This window comes from Anopheles nili, chromosome X (genome assembly GCF_943737925.1).
Source record: "Anopheles nili chromosome X, idAnoNiliSN_F5_01, whole genome shotgun sequence".
Classification (NCBI taxonomy): domain Eukaryota; kingdom Metazoa; phylum Arthropoda; class Insecta; order Diptera; family Culicidae; genus Anopheles; species Anopheles nili.
Window position 1 is genome coordinate 2,916,826 of NC_071293.1, and position 20,180 is coordinate 2,937,005.

Sequence of the window (20,180 nt, forward strand, 5' to 3'; positions counted from 1 at the left end):
TTGAGGTGGCTCAAACCTTCAGTACAGCCTTCCCAATGTTGTCGCCCCGGAGCATGCTCACAAACGCGATCGGTGCATTATCAAACCCCTCGTAGACCGTTTCCCGGTGGACGAGCTTGCCTTGGTCGATCCATTCGAGCAACTGCTTGATGCCTTCCATCCAACGGTGTTGCCAGCGGAACACGACGAAGCCTTCCTGACGAACCTGCTTCGAGACGAAGTCACGCTGAGGATCACTAACCAACGACGGGGTACCGTTGTAGCTCGACACAGTGCCGCATACCGAGATACGCCCGTACAGGTTCATCTGCTCCCGTACTATTTCTGTTATCTCGCCGCCCACATTATCGAAGTAGCAATCGATTCCACGCGGTGCCGCCAGACGCAATTGTTCACGGACTGACCCGGTTTTGTAGTTGATGACCTCATCGAAGCCGATGTCCTTTAGCCAACGAACTTTTTCCTCCGACCCAGCGATGCCTACCACGTGACAATCGTGCAGTTTCGCAATCTGACCCACAAGGCTGCCAACGGCACCGGCTGCTGCGCTTACAACAACTGTCTCTCCTGGGCGTGGTTTGCAGATCTCAAGGAATCCAAAGTATGCCGTGTTGCCGGAAAGTCCCAGTGCACCTAGCCCCAGCGCCCGGGAACGTCCTTCCAAGCCTGGCACGACGTACGGCCGTTGGTCCTTGTGCTTGGACGGGTTCAGTATTGCGTGCGTTTTCCACCCCAGCCGGGCGCAGACATAAACGCCGACCGGAAAATCGGCACACTGGGATTCGATCACTTTCGCAATTGTCATACCAACGACGGGACTGCCAACTGGGAGTATTCCGATCTCCATATACCCACGCAGACCGGCATCCAGGCTGAAGTACTCAGTTTCGACGAGAAAATCTACAATTGGTTTCAAATGAGTTAGAGTAACACTGGATTACGCGCCGGAAAATGCAAACATACCTCCAAGCTCAAGCGGCGGAAGTTCTTCTTCTTCGATGGAAAAATTCGCCGGCTTCGGTTCGCCATCCGGACGGCTGACGTACATCCATTTTCGAGCTCGCACCATTCTGTAAAATCCACCTGTCAAGTAAAACCGGCTTTGCACTCTGTAATAATAGCCTTGATCAGCGTAGTCACACACGAAACCGTGCCCTTTATTTGGTGTTCGCTCGTAGATTAGCGTTAAACTCATTACAGCAGCTACAACCACTAACACAACGCGAGCGCCACTCACACCTTTACAATCGCTTTGCCTGTGTTGCCTCCGCGCAGCATATCGATAAAGGCATCCGGCATCTTATCGAAACCCTCGGTGACCGTCTCCTCATACGCGAGCTTACCCTCCCGAATCCACCGTAGGTTGGCCTCGATCCCCTCCAGCCACCGATCATTCCAACGCCATACGAGGAAGCCCTCCATCCGCAGTTGCTTGAACACGAACTGACGCTGTGGGTCTGTTACCTTGGCCACCTCGCTATTATAGTTGGAAATGGCCCCACAAACAGCCACTCGCCCATAGAGATTCATCTGCTTCAGGACGATCTCGGTGATTTGACCCCCAACGTTATCGAAGTAGCAATCGACACCTTTCGGGGCAGCCTTCTTCAGATCGGCGTACACGTTGCCTGATTTATAGTTGATAGCACTGTCGAAGCCGATGCGTTGAAGCCACTCACATTTGGCATCCGATCCGGCGATGCCCACCGCCCGACATCCAAGGATCTTAGCGATCTGTCCCACCAAACTCCCAACAGCTCCAGCTGCTCCACTTACTACGACCGTTTCGCCAGCCTTCGGCTGGCATAGTTCCTGCAGCCCGAAGTACGCCGTGTTGCCTGGCATTCCAAGCACTCCAACTCCCAAGCTTTGGGGCAGATCGCCAAATTCGGGCAGCACGTACGGTTTGTCCTTCTCCAGCGAGTCCGGATTACAGACGGTGTGCGTCCGCCAGCCGAACTGACCGAATATACTGGCACCGACAGGGAATTGCTGGTTGGCGCTCTGGGTAACACGTGCCACCTGGCCGCCAATCATCAAAGATCCTTCTGGGTAAGCCATCATGTACGGACGCATGTAAGGGTCCACTGAGAGGTATTCCGCTTCGGCCAGGAACTCGCCATCCCGCAGAACCGGTAGCGATTCCGTTTCCAGACGAAAGTTAGCGTGCGTAGGTTCCCCTTTAAATGTTTTAGCGTAGATCCATTTGCGAGCGACAGTGCTGCTGTAACAGCGCCGCGTTACCTGGTTCAGCAGACTCTCTACAACGAAACAAATGCGTTAAAAATATACAAAATGTTTCAGAATGAAGCCAGTTTCTTACTCATTACAACGAGCACTTTTAAATCGAGATTCTGTCTGTAAACAATGCTATCACGATGTTGAAATGACGTTACGCACTTCGCTCTCCTGTCATGTGAACGATAACATTCACAATGCCATACCACTTCCAACTGATAAAGTAATAATACAAAACCAGTATTATCACCCTGATAAGGTGCCTATCTATGTGACCGAAACTATTTCGGGAGCATCCAGAGGGTGAGGAATCTTTCGTGATAAAGTAATCATCGTGGAATGATTTTATTAAGGCACATTTAGATGGTCAAACTTTAACAATAGCTTTCCCGACGTTTCCTCCCTTCATCATATCGATAAAGGCTATTGGCATGTTTTCGAATCCCTCCGTTATTGTCTCACGGTACTTTAGTTTCCCCTCCTTGATCCACGCCAGAATTTGAGTAATCCCTTCAAACCACCTGTCTGTCCACCGATGCACACTAAAGCCTTCCTGCATCAGCTGCTTCCACACAAAGTCCCGTTGCGGGTCGACTACCTTCACTGGTTGACTGCTGTACATTGAGATAGTGCCACAAACCGAGATTCGTCCAAACGCCTTCATCTGCGCTTTGATAGTCTCTGAGATGTGTCCACCGACATTGTCGAAATAACAATCGACACCATCCGGTGCAAGCTGCTTCAGCACAGCTTCGATGTTCTCTTCCCTGTAGTTTATAGTCCCGTCGAATCCAACATCCTTCAACCACTGGCATTTTTCATTCGTACCGGCAATGCCAATAACGCGGCATCCTTTCAGCTTGGCGATTTGACCAACAAGACTACCAACAGCTCCGGCAGCACCGCTCACAACGACCACTTCGTTCGCTTTCGGTTTGCAGATTTCGAGAAAGCCAAAGTAAGCCGTATTTCCAACGGTTCCGAGTGCCCCAGCTCCGAGCGACAATGGCAGATCACCTAAATCGGGAAGTACGTAGGGTTTTCTCGTCTCGAATTTAGATGGATCACACACCGAAATCGTACGCCAGCCGACCTGCGCAAATGCATACGATCCAACTGGAAACGCGTCGTTTTTGCTCTCGATCACTTGTCCAACTTGCCCTCCGATCATGGTCGTTCCAGTAGGGAAAGATAGCGTGTAAATGCGCATGTACGGATCGACGCTTAGGTACATGGCACGTATCATAAACTCTGAAATACACCGACAGATGATAAAAATGCCAATGGGGTTAGAATATTTCAACTCACCTCCATCTTGCAGCTCAGGCACTGTTTCCTCCACTAGTTGGAAGTTGTCCAATGTTGGTTCATCAACGAAGGGTTTCGCGTAAATCCACTTTTTTGCAATGTGCATGGTTCGTCCTATCTCTCTTGCTATTTTCAGAACTCTGAACTTCTGCAAGTTGTACCTTAAGCTAGATAGCGAGTAATCAACAATAAATATTATTATTGTTGTTTTGGTTTTCCTATAGAAGACACAGTTTGACACACGTCATTCATTCAAATATTTAAAAAAGCCGTTGAAAAATACATTTTATTTCCTTATCTTTAAATTCGTGACTAATGGCATACAACATAAAATATCAATACTTTATGAACTTGGTATGCTACATCTCTCTTTCCTCCAACGTAGGAACTGAGTTACGATAATAAAACGAGTTTTAACCATCTTTATCCGATACCATTAGATGTCCAACTGTTTAGGAAGCTAAGCAACAAAATTATTTTCTAATGAAATTTTATTAATTAAAACCATATATTAGGTTTTTATAAAGATATTATAGGTAAATTATTGCCTAGGACAGCAAACAACATGTATCAAAGTTTTCCATCCTATTCATTTTGGTATTGTCTCGCCTCATCATGCTTTCTTGTTTGAGAAATCCAAAACCTTGTAGATTCTACTACTCCTAGAATAGAACCATCCATCTGGAATCTGAACTTACCATCTGGAATAGCTCGATAGTGCTTCTAAAGGAAATTCAAACTATATACCCTGCCAGCAGTACGTCAGCAACGACCAACCGCATTTTTACCACATCCAACTGCACATATACACTCTTGCATCCCATTCTATGTTAGACTGCACTATGGTTCGAATCGTTAATTTTTATGAAATATAATTACAAAATAAACGCTTTTCTTAGGTCTTCATCATTTGTAATAATCACTCATCTGTCGAATTAAAATTTCAAATGATTTATTTTTTAATGGCAATGTTACTACCATACCACGAATGTCTCTCCCTCATTCGAAAGCATGCAACGCGCAGTGTAAAGTAAAGCAAAGTCAGAGTTGTAAAAAAAACACACCAACAAGAAATGGGCAAAAAATCGAATATAAAATTTAGGCGTTCACTGACAGCATGGGAGCCCACTGTGCGCAGATATTGATTCACTTGATCAAAGCAGGGTCATCCAGTATCTTCTCGCTGACGTATTTGACTCGGTGTGAAGCGCCTCGTCCTTAACGTTCTCCGTCGTGTGCAGTGGCAGTGTTTGTCAATGTGTTGCACTGATCCGGTGTCGAACGGGGGTGGTTGTGCAGCAGCAGCATTAGGTGGTGAGCATAGAGGGCCTCCGAGACGGAACCCGATTCCGTAATTATAGCGAAGGAAACCGCACAGAGGCAAGTTTAAAAGACACCTCTCCCCCGTCCCTCCCCCCTTTCGTCCTCGTTCCGCTCAACCCTTTCCACCCCGACGCCAGCTGGTGAGGCGAAAATGGCCAGTCCGCGCGCGGCGTATTTACCGTAACAGACCGCGTGGAAAATCCGCATCCCGTGTCCCGAAAAGTGACACAATCGTATTATGATTGAGGAAAAATGCAGCATACAAAAAAAAGCGACTCCCCCAGCGGGCGTGTAGTTGTAACGGTTCGTGTACGCGTGCGTACGTGTGTATGCGCTCACGGGCGCTAACGGGCGCCTGTGTGTGTTTGTGTATTTGGCTACGGTTGTGCACGCGCGTATGTACGTTCCGCGTGTGGTTTTTGGGTCCGTGTGAGCGAATGCTAGAGCGAGACGGGACGTTGCGAAGGGATGAACTCAAGGGCTGTCGTCGGTGGAGACGTAGGGCGACACAGTGTGGAATTTATTTACTCTCGCTAGAAGCGGCAAAGGAAGCAGCAAAGAATAAAACAAAAAGCAGACACACAGATAAAATTCCTCGCAAAAAAAAGCAATTGCTTCCGTCTGTCAAATCGCTGTGGTGTCGAAAAGGGAGTGCGTTAGAGCAACACCACTCGCGGGACAAACCGCGGTGGAGCACGCATCCGGAGGGCAGGAGAGAACGAGACAGAAAGCAGCAGCAGCGGCAGCGCAAGGGCACGGACGAAGCATAACGAAGAGAAAAACAACCAAACACACTCGCCAAGAAGCCCTCAATCAAATTGCATCCACTTAAGGGCCTCCATTCCCCAGCCTTTTGATCTGGTTTCTTCTTTTACTGCTGCTTCTTCTTCTTCGTCTTCTCTCCCGCCCACCCTAGCGTGCGTCTGCCCTTGCGTCCGTCCTTGCGCCCACGTTTGCTTACCAACAATCAACCGTAGCGTAGCGCCACTAAAGAACCCGTTAGGTAGTGTGTAACGCTATCTCACCGTACCGGTGGTGTGGTGAACCTGCGTGCGTGTGCGTACTGGTGTATGTGTCGCGACGACAGGTAGCCCTACCATTCCTCAACTGTCATCTTCACCCAACACAACCCTACACAGGAGCCCTCGAAGGGCTCCTTATGGTCAAAGAAAGCGATCGCTTTCTGGCTGCAATTCTTCGAAAGGTGCTTCGTACGCTCAGCTGATGCTTTTCCCGGAAAAGCCAACGAAAGCGAAGGGCTACGCAGCGAGAAAACCCAAGGGATGGGGGCGAAAGGGCCACCCTTTTTCGAGGGCTTGGGGGATGTTTTTTTTTGTTTTTTTTAGACCAAACGCTCCTTGCAAAAGGGCTTCACCACACACCAACAGCCAGCCCGCGCGAGATGCTGTGCTGTCAGATTTCTAAGAGCAAGAGGAAAATCGCGCGACTGTGTGTGAGTGAGCGCCGTACGTCATCGAAGCACGAATGACGCTATCGGTAGCGCAATATCATGTGGCTCATCATTGCCACCGCTTGCGTCAGCCTCGCTTTTCACCGGACAGGTGGTCCAGACCCTCGAAACCAACGCCCAACCGCTCTTCTGCCACCCCAGACGTCATTGATCCCTTATACATCCCCCCTCCCACTCCCACACACACGTGGCAAACTCTCGGATCTTGGGATTGTTTGTTGTTGGTGCTAACGAAGCCCGCTGTTTACGTTCGCCACATGCAAACGTAACGATGTTGTGGCTGGCACGGTGCCGATGCGCAGAACGATCGAGCTGAGCGTTCTTTTAACCTTCAGTCTGCCGTCGCCGGGGTTGGAAACAACAACAAAAGGAGGGATGCGCGGGAAAAAAACGGCGTGTGGAAATGGCCACGGGTTTTGTCCGCGTTTGCGGAAAGAGAAATCGGGCACATTGGGCCAGGGTTTTGCCTTTTTCTTCTGCCTTCCCAGCTGGGCCGTTAGCGATGCGAGGCAGTCAAGCCGAAAACGCTTCCCGGCGTCTGGCCCACGGGTGGGAGAGGGTATCTCTGGGTGGTGGGGGAACTAAGGGAGAACAGGCACACATTTGGCAGGGTTGGTAACTGGCCAGGGCTGTTTGAGGATGTTTTTATTTGTTAAACAATTGGATTTATTTTTTTGGTTTTTTCAAAATACTTTTGACATATGTCAAAACGAACGTTTTCGAAAGTTAGCGAATCTACTCGCAGTAGGCATCGCAAGTAAATCATTGCTTAGCTCCGATGCATCGTAGTTCACATTTTTCATTTTTAACTTACAATTCGTAGAACACACAGCCAATCGAGAAGTAGTTGTGAACCTTATGTAAGTATTACGGGGAAAAAAGCATAAATTTCGGTCCACCAAAATGGCTAAAGTTAGTAAATTGTTGCAAGGTTTATTGGAAAAGGGAAATAGTATTCCTTTATTACCGTATTTTATCGAGTACAGTGCGCACCTAAATTTTTTAACCAATTTTCGGGAAAAAAACGAAAAAAATATAATTCATCTTTCAATATGCTGTTATACCCGGTAAATTATTCTCTGCAATATATTATTTAGCTAATCTTCCTTTCGATTATAGTCCGCAGGTGCTATTTAATCAGCATTTTTTTTGGAAAAATGTGTGCTCTATACTTGATAAAATACGGGATATTCCTAAATGTCTAGGCGTCTGAGTGAGGCTTTTCCAAACGTCTAGACCGAAATACCTTCTCGATTGAGCTCGTTTGGAAGTTGCGAAACAAAACCAAAAAACTATTTTGCACCTTCATCAACGGGTCACCGGTGCATCGTAAGCAAAACGAGAATGGGGTCAGCTAGATCATTACGCTCATGTTGCTCACATGGTGGGTTTGGAGGGAGGATTGATATGTCCAGCTTTTTCAGCCCTTCGCCCTTCTGCGAGTAGACCCTACACGAACGATAAGCTTGCGCACGCGCAACGTCCGTAAGGTGTCTGTAAACGGTGAAGGCGGATCGTTTTCGGTGGATGCACTCAAACTGGGCCCTTATCGGACACTTGCCCTACCACACACGCCACCTCCGAAGGGCTCACTCGCTCTCGCTCTTGCCGATGGCAACATACAATGAAACATAATTTTGCTTACAACAGCGTACCGATAAGCCAACGGAACGCATTCCTTGCGTTCATTCATCATTGCCCTCGCGGTGTCGTAGGGTTTGCCACATTTTAATCACTTCTAGATGTTTTTTTTTAGCGCGTTGGGCTGCGGGTTGAGAGTAGTGGTGTTTGAATTCGAATTGAAATTTGCTGCCAATTGTTGGGTCAACAGCATTTAACAGGGGTTGGACATCATCAGGCGTGTTTGAGGAATAAATTAGCGTACGATCACAAGATGGCTCGGAGATAGCAAACGTACTCAGCTCTGGCAATTTTACACCTCACATACGTGCAATGCTAGATTTGGACAATGTCTAGCAATGTGTAATAAAGGCAACTCGTTTATTTTAGACATCTGCATACATTCCGAGCTTACCTTAGCTTAACATTCCCATACGTGACTAATCGGTTGGTTAAAATTGAACATAATAGCAAAACCTTTTCGTACCTTTAAGCGATTCGTGCTTAAAAAGTGTCAATAATTTTCAAAAATTCATAACGTAGGTTATCTTAAATGAGGTTCAAAACCGTCCCATTAGATATGATGCTAGTTGATCACATTGCAAGCAGATGCCGAACGAGTGATCTAAGGTAAAATAACTCGAGAACATCTCGAGCTTCAGGTTTGTGGTTGTTTGTTCGTCAAACACGCCTTCACGAAGCCCTTAAATTATTCGCTGTTAGGTACTACACGTTGTCGTTAGTAAACACCCACAAAAGCTGTTAAATAACCCATCTCCATGCTCATTATGCACATTGTGTTAAGGCTTTTTGCAGCTGCTGCTAATTGAATTCGGTGTTTAGCTCATTAGATTGGAAATTAATTTTTCGAATAACGTCTGCATCTCTGAATGCTTCTCACCTTTGGCGATCTCTCCCCGTTCGGTCGACCGGTGCCAAGCATATCAATTTCCATAGATTCAGCGACGAGTGTTCGCCGAGTTGCTCAGCTATCACTTCCGCGCACGCGTTCGAAGATAAAGGTGTCATTTTACTGCATCTGCTAACCAGCGAAAGTTTTCTCTAAACATCCCTGCAGAGAATTGCTCAAGTAGCAAATTTACAGTGGATTCATTGCATCGATAAAGTCAAGGGCACGTACGCATTTTCTGGAGGGTATTTTCTACAACGGCAGCCACACTGCTTGGAACAAATAGGGGCGATTGTAGAGATCGAAGGACTCCACTCGTGTGGTTTTCCGATGTTCAACACATCCCACGATGTTGCGCTACATCCGCACACTGTCGAAGGTGGACGAGGGGGAAAGCTGTTGCACGCGGTGGAGGCTGCTGCAACATTCGTTGCGTTTCCAGCAGATCGTGCATCGGAGGCTCCAACCCAGGAAACAAACTCGCGAACGCATGGGCAGAGCTGCGCGGCTTGCATTCGTGCATTGTGCATCGTAGTGAACACTTGCTCAGACAGAGGTCCTGCCGTAGAGCTCATCTTGCGTAGTATTTGTGGTATAGCTTTGCGTCCCGGTACACGAGACTTTCGTGGACTTATATCCTTGTGTGTTTTAGAAGAAAAATTCCTCGATCAAACACCTTCGGTGGCAGATCCTTTGTGCTTCTTTTTCTTCTTCTTCTTCGATGGGGTTTTCACAATCTCTCGCTTTCTCTGTCTCTTGCAGCTATCAATTGAATCAGTCCTCCATCAACCTCCAGCTTTTATTTGAATTTTGATTTATACCCATCTGTGTCCCGGCGCGTTTTGTGCTAGTACTTTCGAGTTATTTGTAACGTGTTTTTTTTTGAACCGCAACGAGCGACAGTAAGAGGCCATCGGTCCAACATTCAGCCACACCACTCACGGTGTCCTCGTTGATTTTATCCGACCCACGCCCAACCAGACGAAGGTGTTCGCGCGTGGCTGTGCCCCGGTGCAAGTGTTCCAGTTTCAGTGCCCGAAAGCTCGATCGAGTGAAGCGATCGAAGCGTGCTATTCGACACGCGGAAACCTAAGTGAGGTAGCGAAAATAAAAGAGAGACGAAAGAAAAAAAAAGGGAAAACCGTCCGCACCACCCACCATCGCCATGCCGCTGTTCGGTAAATCGCAGAAGAGCCCCCAGGAGCTGGTGAAGGCGTTGAAGGAGGCGGTCAGTTCGTTGGAGCGCGGTGACAAGAAGGCGGAGAAGGCACAGGAAGATGTCAGCAAAAACCTGGTGAGTTTGGTTTCGTTCTTGGTGGCGAGTGGAATAACGGGCGTGGGAATCAAATGTCGTGTTGGAATTGGTTTTTGCTTATTTTATTGTGCTATATTACAAGGCTAAATTGATCGTTGAAACTTTCTGGTAGTGCTATGAACCATTGCATATACGATGTTTAATCGTTTGCTGTGATTGCAGACGGGGATTATCTTATTAAACGACTGCTTGTTTAGAGAACGAGGAAAACTGAACGATTGGTTTGTGTTAAATTGAAATGGGAATTAAATGTCATAACTCTTTAAAATTAAAGAATCTTAAAAAATCGTTTCGGATTCAAAAATCCCACTTGGAATGTTTTTTGAGCATTATTCTATTGCTTTAGCTACCGGAACTGTCTGAACATTAATTGTAATTTAGTCACGACTTCGACGTCGGTATTCTAATGTTCACTTCGAAGAAGTTTACAAAACTCCGTCTATGAATATTGAATTCCCTCTCTGAAGACTAATAAAAACAAAAAGGCGGAATAAAGGATGTTCACGGAAGGATTGTTTTCACCAAACAAGAAGAGTCGGAGCTAATTTCGCTGCCGTATCCTTTCGAAGCGAACACGAACAGGAAATGATGTAATAGATGCTAGAGGAATTATTCAGCATCTGAAGAAGCTCTGCAAGAGTTGGTAAGCTAAAACTTTCGCTCTCGTGGTGCTGGAGGAAAACAGATTAAAAGAATCATGGAAGCAGCTAAGATGTCTGTAGGTTATGTCCTTGAAAATACTCTAAACGAAGTCTCTATTATTCGATGAGATGTGTGCAACAAATATGCAAATAGTTCGCACAAGAACAACAAATGAAAGCTTTAAACTCAGGGGCCACATTCCGGTTTGTATCGTATTTATCCTTTGACTCATTCAGGCGTCCCAACAACTTTGTATTCAACTGGAATGTATTATTTGAAGTGTCTTAGCTCAAGACACCCAAAGAAAACCTTGTTATCTACTTCTGAATACAAAAGCTCCCGTGCCGTATCGTCAGCTCCTCACAAGCCTTGGCAATTTACGATCTATGGGGCATTACCACCCATTTCAGGGCTTATCCCGGGGATACTCAGAGGCAATGTTATCTTGTATCAATATATACAATTATATATTTCGCTCGTATTTTCTTGGCCGAGATTTTCGTACCTCCCTGGAGGATATTCCCATTAGCACCTCCTTCATCGCTCTTCCTCCTCCAGCATCCTCGCCTCCAACCCCCGCCACCTCTCGAAATGACGAACGTCTGAGGCTTTCCGCTTTCGATTGACCGCGGCCTCCTTCGCTCTGTGCACTTTTCTCCAGGCTTGCGGTGGAAAAACCGTATGCCAGCTGGCGCATCGCTTTTCCTGTGCATTTGCTTTTCTTCCTTCTTCGTCGCTTGCACTGTGTGTGTGTGAGTGTGTCTCTGTCTCTCTCTTTCTCCCTTTCTCTCTTGGGGCTTGCTCGCCCCCGGTCGGTTCCGGACTAGATACGCTCCCGGTGTTGGTCTGAACGGTGGAAAACGCGACGGAGGCTTTTATATGTTGTTTTTTTCGTTGGTCTTCGATGACCAATGATTTCACCGGTTTCTCTCCCCCTCTCTTCATCACCTCCCCCTATTTCTCTCACCCCTCGCCCAAGCGCCATCCCAAAAGTTGCCAAAAGTTGGGTTATGAGGTGGTTTTACGATCACCTAACGAAAAGAAAAACCTTCATCCAGCCGCAAAAGGGCATTCGGCGAGACATTCGGCTGGGAAAAGGGAAAAATGTCGATTGATCAAAATGTGACGTTCGCCCTTTTGTCAGCTCCTCTATTTTTTGTTGTTGTTTTTGCTGTTTTCACTCAACCGCCAGGCGTTACGCAAAGCCAGAACAAAGCTTCTTCGCTGAGCCTGGTTTTGGTTTGGTGTGGCGTTATGGCAGCGGCAACCCTGCTAAAACCCGTCCTCGTTTATGATTCTGGTTCTCCCTACCCACCGCCTGCCTCATCCCTTTCCTTTTCCCCTGTCTGACCGTCTTTCTGGCCTTCGGGATGACTCATGTGTCCAGCGAGCGGTGTTCTGGCCTTTGTTGCGAACTGCTGCTGCAGCGATCCCCACAAGTCCTGAGCGGTCCTCGACGCTTGCTGTCTCTTGCTTCCATCGGGGTTTTCTTTCTCGCTTTCTCGCGGGTTTTCCATCCCCCCTAAAGCAAGCTGCCTCTTCGCGTGCTTTCGTGCCCTCGCGCTCTCTTTCACTCTCGAGGGTGGTTATTTTTACCATGCCGAAGCGCCAGCGGCTGGATGAGTCACAGCCGGTTCGAGCCACCCAACCTGAGGTAGTGGTAGGGAGGGAGGGAAGGGGGGGGGGTTGGTCGGGGGTTCTTTCCGCCCTTTGGAGCTGTTTCGTTCGTCCTGGCTCTTTCCCCAACCCCAACGAGGCGTGCTCTCGGGCGAAGGAATTTCGACCTCACGGATGTGTACCTGCGTGTGTGTATGTGTGCTGCCATAGAAGGAGAATCAGTCATTATCGGCCATAAAAGCCTCCTCTTGTTCCTTCTCCTCTCACTCCTTCTAGTCCTTCTTCATCACGTTAACTCGTGCTGTGAATGTAAAAATTAATACAAATCGAAAAAATTTCGCAGAAAAATTATTTTTTTTCTCTTCCCTTACATCCTGCCTTTCCTGCTCCGGGAGCCGTCTCCCCAATCTTCCCCGAGGGCACACACATACATGGTTCCAACGTATTAGGCGTGTCACAGTTTTATGGTATTCCTTTCTCTTATGCAAAAGATGAACAACCGCTTGAGGTCAAACGATGGCAGGATCCGAGCTGGCCATCTTGGATTCTTCTGGTGGCTTCTTGGCCATCCAGACCTCACCCCCTCCCTCCCGCCCTCCCACACCCCCGCACATTCCCTCTATAACATTCTTTCGAGAAGACAGAGAATCGTAAAGTTTACGACGAGGGTGCATGCGGTTTTAAAGTTTAAGCCTGGCTTACAACCCGCCCTGTGGTTGGCAGAGTAGGAATAGGAGGTGCTTGGAGAATGAGAAACGGAAGGGGGGGGAGGTGGTGAGAGGCAAGATGGACACCACAGAACGATCGTTTCAATTACATTTAACATGGAACCGTGCTTACATGCGTTACAACTAATGAGCTAATAAATCTTTCTCTTTCCTTCTCTCTATCTCTCTTTCTCTCTACCACGTGTGCCGGTAGGGCCGAGAGGGGTGGTCCTCCCAGGGCTGGCACACCGATAAAAATGGTTTGCCCATATTAAAACAAAAAGTGAAACCCCCCCCCCCCTAAACCCAGTTCTCCCAGTCAGTATTGTGCCCTTTGGTTCAGTTTTGTTTGTTTATTTATACTTGTGGTTCAAATAAACGTTTATGTTACTGCGCCTGTGTGCCTTCAGCCCTTCGGGTGGTTGCTGTACCGGCGAAAGGAAATAAGCCAATTATGGATGCAAAATGTTTTCCTTTCTTTTTACAGAGCACTTTTATTAGCGGGCAGATAACCTACAGCGTGCACGTTTTGCTTATTTTCCTCAGCATCGAGAGGAACATGCAATGTTGCCGAGTTTTTTTTTGTTTTCGTATGTTGTTGTAAATTTAATTATGTTTACTAAACAAGCGTGCTTGCCTCACTTGTGGTAGCATTGCTTCCAGCTGTCGTATGCTTACTCCAAACCGCAGCTTCCTGAAAGGCGCGCAACACGTGCGAATTTTGCTTTTCTGACCGCGTTTTTGAGTAGTGAAAGCTTTCAGAGGTTTATGATGATTTATGCTATTTTTTGGATGTATTTCCTTGTGCCATAAGTAGGCAAATTTAAATACATATAATCCGTGCATCCTTGCTTCCTAGCGTTTAATTCTGGTTAAGCGAAATTCACATTGGAATCGTCTCTTATGACCACATTGTGGTATTATACGCCGAAAAGCAGAATAAATGATAGACTGTTACGTTTTGCAACCGTTCGTTTAACGATAGAAGAGGTATTTTATCAGTCTTCGATTACACCAGCACCACTCTTGTACCAAAAAAAGGGTTAAACGCAAAGTACTACCGTATCTGAGTAATCTTCTTGATATGCGCGCCAACAAGACGTGAGCTGCAATTTCCTTTCTGAAAATCGACAGTCTATTCCGATGCAGCAATCTTTCTCAGCCTTCAAAATGATTCAATAGATTGCATACATCTTTTGCCGATAACAACATTCGCTTTTCGAGAGCGATAAGAAAGATAGGTATGAAATTCCATTTGTATGAAAAGGCTTTATTCTTGAATCATCTACTCAAACATTCACATTATCGTAAATGAATTTAATATTTGTGCTAAAAATATAGGCTAACAATACAATGTTTAGCTTGTGATGTTGATTATGAACATTGGGATTTGATTTTGACATATTCATATATTCAATGAAGTTAAAGATCTTCTATACAAGAAATGTCCACGACCTTGTGTTACCATAATTAACGAGACGGCTCTCTAGCCATGATCGATGGAGAAATTCGAGGAATATGGCCTTCCGATGGACTGTTGTTTTTCGATCCGATGTCTGACAAAAAACAACAAAATCGCCATTTATAGAGAAAAACCTCCACATTCGACGTCTCGTCAACCGACATGTGTTTACATCCACAAGCGTTAATTTCCGTTCCGTGCCAGACATCCCTCAGTCAGATGGAACGCGGAACCGTCGTTCATTTCCAGCAACCCACGCGAACGTTCGCGAAACGCTCTACCATAGCGATGGGAAACAAAAATCCCACGCTTTTGCAGGGTATTGCCAGCTTGCCAAGAATGTGCAGAAGAATGCCACCACTCTGGTGGTGGGTGTTGACGACGCTCAACTGCTTTGAAGCGTGTTCTTGGCACACCTGAAGAAGCCGGAAGCGCAATGGGAAGGAAATTCCGTCTACCGGATAGAATCTGCTAGTGGAGGTGCCAGATGGAACCCTGCCATTTGTATATACCTGTGTGTGATGGGGGAGGTCAGCCGGAACCTGCATCAGAAGGGTCGTCAGTTTTGGAATGCTCGTGCTAATACGTGTTCTTTCTTCCGCTTGCAGGTACTGATCAAGAACATGCTGTACGGCACGTCCGAAGCTGAGCCGCAAACCGAAATCGTATCCCAGCTGGCCCACGAGCTTTATAGCACGAATCTGCTGCTGCTGCTGATACAGGTAAGTAGTGGCTGGGTAGCTTCACGTCCGGCTAGTAGCTGATAGTTCGTTCCGCTCTATTTCCAGAACCTGAACCGCATTGACTTCGAGGGCAAGAAAGACGTCGCACAGATATTCAACAACGTGCTCAGAAGACAGATTGGCACTCGTTCACCGACGGTGGAATATATCTGCACAAAGCCGGAAATTCTGTTCACGCTGATGGCCGGGTAAGGCTCAAAGTTCGAGCATTCACCATCCACAATCTCTTTCCGCGGTTACTTTATGGTTCTTTGTTGTTTCTATCCTCTTTAGCTACGAACATCAAGAAATCGCACTCAACTGTGGTACGATGTTGCGCGAATGTGCCCGTTACGAGGCGCTTGCCAAGATCATGCTCCACTCGGACGAATTCTTCAACTTTTTCCGCTACGTGGAGGTGTCGACGTTCGACATCGCGTCCGATGCATTTTCCACCTTCAAGGAGCTGCTTACCCGCCACAAGATCCTGTGCGCCGAGTTCCTCGAGCAGAACTACGACAAGGTGTTCAACCACTACGAACATCTGCTCAACTCGGAGAATTATGTGACGCGGCGGCAAAGTCTGAAGCTGCTCGGAGAGCTTCTGCTCGATCGACACAACTTCACGGTATGTCCGGCGATCTCGCGAAGTTTTTCGCAAGGCTATAACGGATCTCTTTCTCCTCCCTACAGGTGATGACGAAGTACATCTCTAATCCGGACAACTTGAAGCTGATGATGAACATGCTGAAGGAGAAATCGCGTAACATACAGTTCGAGGCGTTCCACGTGTTTAAGGTAAAAATGCCCCCCACGTGGGATAGTCACTTTGAACCACAGTGTACTAGCCTTTTTGTTTTGCTTTCCCCTCATTTGCAGGTGTTCGTCGCGAATCCGAACAAACCGAAGCCGATCCTCGATATACTGCTGCGCAACCAGGAGAAGCTGGTCGACTTCTTGACGCGCTTCCACACCGACCGCTCGGAAGACGAGCAGTTCAACGACGAGAAGGCTTACCTGATCAAGCAGATCAAGGAGCTGAAACCAGCCCCTGATCAATAGTCGTGCGATGTTGCCGCTCCCTCAATCTCCACCATCAATGCCACTGTCGTCGTCGTGCTATAGTGTCGCAATGCAATCAAACAGTACACTACTCCATCAATCAATATATTGTCCCCGCCGTCTATCCTTATCCCTTTACCCTTCCCTCTCCCAACACAAGACATCCCGTCCGCCTCGTGCGGTGCGGTCTGCGTGTTGGTCTCAATCAAACGACGAGACCCGGTGCTAGAACATCCTGGCGACCAGCACGATCAAGAAGCAGTAAGGGCAGCGAATCCCTCACCATCGGGAACGAAACTAAAGCCACGACTCCGCTAAAAGCGACGAAGGGATGCGCCTATCGCGGATATCGAACATCGACACAGGAGGTGCAAACGAAGGACGGCGCGTAGGGCGAAGGATCCTGGCTGCGCTAAACTAACGAATCCGATAGCAAATAATGCTTATTTTTTTGGTTATACAATTTACGATTTTATGGCAATGCTAGGAGGTTGTGGTTAGGAGGCGTCAATATTCTCTATATGTTTTTTTTTATACATGTATCGTGTTTATACACCCACTGTTGGAATGTTATCAAAATTTTAATTAGTGATCGTGCGCAAAGCCCTTATTAGATCACTTTACTAAAGCAGTGCGTCTTTTTGTGTTTCGTTTTGCGATACTCGAAATCGATATAAATCATGTACGGCAGTCCCGCTCTGCGTAGGTCGAGGTTATAGTTTTCCGTTTGTATACGCTTTTTGTAGGCATTTTTTTCGTTCAATTGTAAATCCGCTTGCACCGGTAAACTGCACCTTGCACCGGTGTTCATTTTTTTTGGTCCAAATTGTCAAAATAGTGATAGGCGTGATGTAAATAATTCAATTCCAACTCCATCGATTCGAAAATGGCGCGCTACCCTAGCACGTGTAAGGTCCGAGGACAAGCAATCCCGATCATCCCCATCAAATCTCGCTGGTACCAGCTGTTCCTCCAACTCCGTGGTTAGAGACTTCCGTTGGGGTTTCTATTTTCCCGTTTGCTCAAGCGCTAACACAGCCAACTGGTACTGGAGAGACGCAAGCTCCCAAGGAACCATCGTCAACTGCTTACAACCGCCAGTTAAAACCCTACGATGTCTGCCTAGGCTCGAAACTGACTCAGACATGGGAGAAGAATGCGACCCTTAGACTTGCGAGAGGGAGTAGACTCGACAGGTGGGAAGGACGAACAGGCTTAGGCTCGTGCGCAATCCGTTGTTCATATTTTTAAAAGCCACAACCTTTAAGCAATAGCTCGTGTGAGGGGCCGCTGAATAGATCGCGAACCAAACGGTTGGGATGGTGGATGAGTAGCTTCGCTGTGAAGCTAAAAGACAGACGAACGATTAGTGTATAGTGTTTATTTGTTTCCTATTTACAAGCATAAACGTATATATATATATATATATATATATATATATATATATATATATATATATATATATATATATATATATATATATATATATATATATATATATATATATCCCCTGTGTTGACAAATTGCGTGCAGTTTAAAATTTACGTTTAACCCGCAATTCCTCGACATTCATTATAATGCGGCATTGCACGTACCTACTGAGGAGGTTGAGAGCGGGTATCGTAGTAGTAGTGGCCGAGGTATAACGTAGAGTAATTTTTACTAGCTTTAGACTATCTCACTGTACTGTTAACGGTGGAAAAGGAGCAGGGACTTCGGTCATGGAGGACGCAGGTTTTGCTTTGAGAGCAGCGGTCTCGATCACGGTCTCGAAGAGTTTCCGGGCTCAAGCAAACATGATCAACCCATTTGAAGCTGTATTTGCTCACATTTACGCAGGTCCGGTGGATGTTAAATCTCTAGAAAGTTTGCTTTGAAGCTAACTCCTTTACAGTGAGAGGCAACACTTTCTTTTTTATGAATCCTTTTCCTACGCCGTGCGCAATGCTGCTAGCGTACTTATCTAGATAACAGGCAAATTGAGGAGCATTTCCCCCACAGTATGGCAACGAAGTATGCTTACAGATTAAAATTCTCTCCAATTTTTGGTTCGTTTAATCTGCGTCTCTTTGGTAACATAATAATATCAAATGCAACAAAAAATAATGAAAACAAATATTTAAGTTGTCTTTCTTGTGAATAAAAACGAAATCTTTTTAGCCTCATGAATAGCAGAGGTATAATTGTTTCGTAAATTGATTTTCGTATTTAAATACATTTTGCAAATCTTGTCTGCGTCGCTAGCTGCCTTGCGAGAGCTTGAAGCTCTTCTGCATCTAACGATATCAATTCTTACAACAAAACAAGGACAACTTTATTTCAAAGTATTGAAAAATGGGATTCAAAGCACAAGAACTATTTGGTTTAAAGAAATGTGAAAGTTTACAGCGTCTTCCGAGCCGCTGAAGATAATGAAACGGGCATTACTAAGAAATAGAGTATAAATTGAGTGAAAATGTTAGAACCACTACCACTACTACTGTTGCTACTCCTTTTTTTTCTGCTACGACAAACAGACGATGATCATGCTGAAGTTAATTATATAATTATTATAACGACTATTAATATTATTAATATTATTATTGCTATTATTATAATATTATTATTGTATAATTATTATCTTTATGAAGCCGTTTTTGCCGTTGACTGCGCAGAAGCGGACGAAGTAGATTCGAGAATAAGCAAGTAGGCGGTTTATGAAGGAGGATCGTGGTTGGATCCCACGATGTTGGATAGACGAAGAGGGAGCGTTAGAAATGAGCTAGAAAAGGAAAAATAAAATCCTTATATTAGGATTACCCTGAAAGCAACGTGTGTGTGGTGTGTATGTGTGGTCACGAGCCCATGTTACGGGGCAAAGATATACAGCAATATATTGTACGTAAAGCGAAACGCGAAAAGAACCGAACACTGACATACAAAAAACCAATCCTAACTACCAAGCTAAGCAATTTGCCTTGAAAAAATGCCACCCCCTCCCATCGCAGTGGCAGGGGAGGGGGTTGTCGGAAAGTGAATCGGGGATGAGATCCATATTAGAAACAAAAACTGCAATAATACGTGAGCGAAAGCTTTCATAAGCCGGGTTATTGGAAAAGCGCGAGTGAAAGGAACAAAACAATAAGAAAATAGTTAAAAGATAGCTCACAACGCGATAAAGAATACGAAAATTAAGCTTCTTCTTCCTGCTCTGGCAGGACAACATACCTACCTAGACACAGCAACACCAGCAACACGTACACGTACGATCAGCGCGTCTGTTTGTATACAATAACGATAAGGATAACGATGCATACAACTGAGGTTGAAGCGTGCGGTAAAGGAGGCAACCGTTACTTTATCGCTTTCATTTGAATTATTTGCACGTGGAAGGAAGCCGTTGAAAGGAAATAAAGCAGAAGAAAAACAAAACCGATCTGTGAGAGCAGGAAGCGTGTTCAGGAGCATGCGTTTCAGTGTATTCTACATTACTGTGTATATATGCATATGCGCCCCGGCATATGTATGTATAGACTAGTATATATATTAAAAAATACTATAAATATAATAATGCATTATGGTTTACACTGGCATGAGTTATCGATTATGCCCTCGTTCGTTGGCGGTTGGCTTTATATTATTTGCCTATATATTCGGATTACCTTTGCAGGTATATTAATGCTGATGCGAACTACTATTTCATGGCAAGATATTTTATTAAGGGCACCTTAGGTACCTCGTCTAATAGCAGCATTAATCTAATTTTCTCTGTCATAATTTAACATCTATATTATTCTGCTCTGT

At 46.0% G+C, this 20,180-nt stretch overlaps 4 protein-coding genes across 4 annotated transcripts; 1 reads left to right on the plus strand and 3 right to left on the minus strand.

Annotated features, from left to right (window-relative positions):
• Positions 1-10: 10 nt before the first annotated feature.
• On the minus strand, positions 11-1,069 carry LOC128728818 (prostaglandin reductase 1-like). The gene is made up of 2 exons (XM_053822465.1): positions 964-1,069; positions 11-900 (listed from the first exon to the last, which is right to left on the minus strand). Exons 1-2 carry the CDS (start codon positions 1,067-1,069, stop codon positions 11-13), a joined length of 996 nt encoding a protein of 331 aa, XP_053678440.1.
• Positions 1,070-1,203: 134 nt separating this feature from the next.
• LOC128728261 (prostaglandin reductase 1-like) lies at positions 1,204-2,346 on the minus strand. Its single transcript, XM_053821880.1, has 2 exons — positions 2,324-2,346; positions 1,204-2,261 (listed from the first exon to the last, which is right to left on the minus strand). The coding sequence occupies exons 1-2, from the start codon at positions 2,325-2,327 to the stop codon at positions 1,234-1,236; spliced, it is 1,032 nt and encodes a 343-aa protein (XP_053677855.1). The 5' UTR covers positions 2,328-2,346; the 3' UTR covers positions 1,204-1,233.
• A 259-nt stretch (positions 2,347-2,605) lies between these two features.
• Positions 2,606-3,665, minus strand: LOC128728657 (prostaglandin reductase 1-like). The gene is made up of 2 exons (XM_053822290.1): positions 3,547-3,665; positions 2,606-3,489 (listed from the first exon to the last, which is right to left on the minus strand). The coding sequence occupies exons 1-2, from the start codon at positions 3,650-3,652 to the stop codon at positions 2,606-2,608; spliced, it is 990 nt and encodes a 329-aa protein (XP_053678265.1). The 5' UTR covers positions 3,653-3,665.
• Positions 3,666-9,762: 6,097 nt separating this feature from the next.
• Positions 9,763-16,755, plus strand: LOC128728564 (protein Mo25). The gene is made up of 6 exons (XM_053822192.1): positions 9,763-10,164; positions 15,222-15,335; positions 15,402-15,544; positions 15,630-15,963; positions 16,029-16,133; positions 16,215-16,755. The coding sequence occupies exons 1-6, from the start codon at positions 10,036-10,038 to the stop codon at positions 16,395-16,397; spliced, it is 1,008 nt and encodes a 335-aa protein (XP_053678167.1). The 5' UTR covers positions 9,763-10,035; the 3' UTR covers positions 16,398-16,755.
• Positions 16,756-20,180: the final 3,425 nt, after the last annotated feature.

Coding starts and splice junctions, on each gene's coding strand:
- LOC128728818 (XM_053822465.1), bottom strand. CDS start 1,069: ATGGTGCGAGCTCGAAAATGGATGTACGTCAGCCGTCCGGATGGCGAA. Junction 901..963: donor TCCGCCGCTTGAGCTTGGAG/GTATGTTTGCAT, acceptor AACCAATTGTAG/ATTTTCTCGTCGAAACTGAG.
- LOC128728657 (XM_053822290.1), bottom strand. CDS start 3,652: ATGCACATTGCAAAAAAGTGGATTTACGCGAAACCCTTCGTTGATGAA. Junction 3,490..3,546: donor GCCTGAGCTGCAAGATGGAG/GTGAGTTGAAAT, acceptor GGTGTATTTCAG/AGTTTATGATACGTGCCATG.
- LOC128728564 (XM_053822192.1), top strand. CDS start 10,036: ATGCCGCTGTTCGGTAAATCGCAGAAGAGCCCCCAGGAGCTGGTGAAG. Junction 10,165..15,221: donor AAGATGTCAGCAAAAACCTG/GTGAGTTTGGTT, acceptor TTCCGCTTGCAG/GTACTGATCAAGAACATGCT. Junction 16,134..16,214: donor AGGCGTTCCACGTGTTTAAG/GTAAAAATGCCC, acceptor CCTCATTTGCAG/GTGTTCGTCGCGAATCCGAA.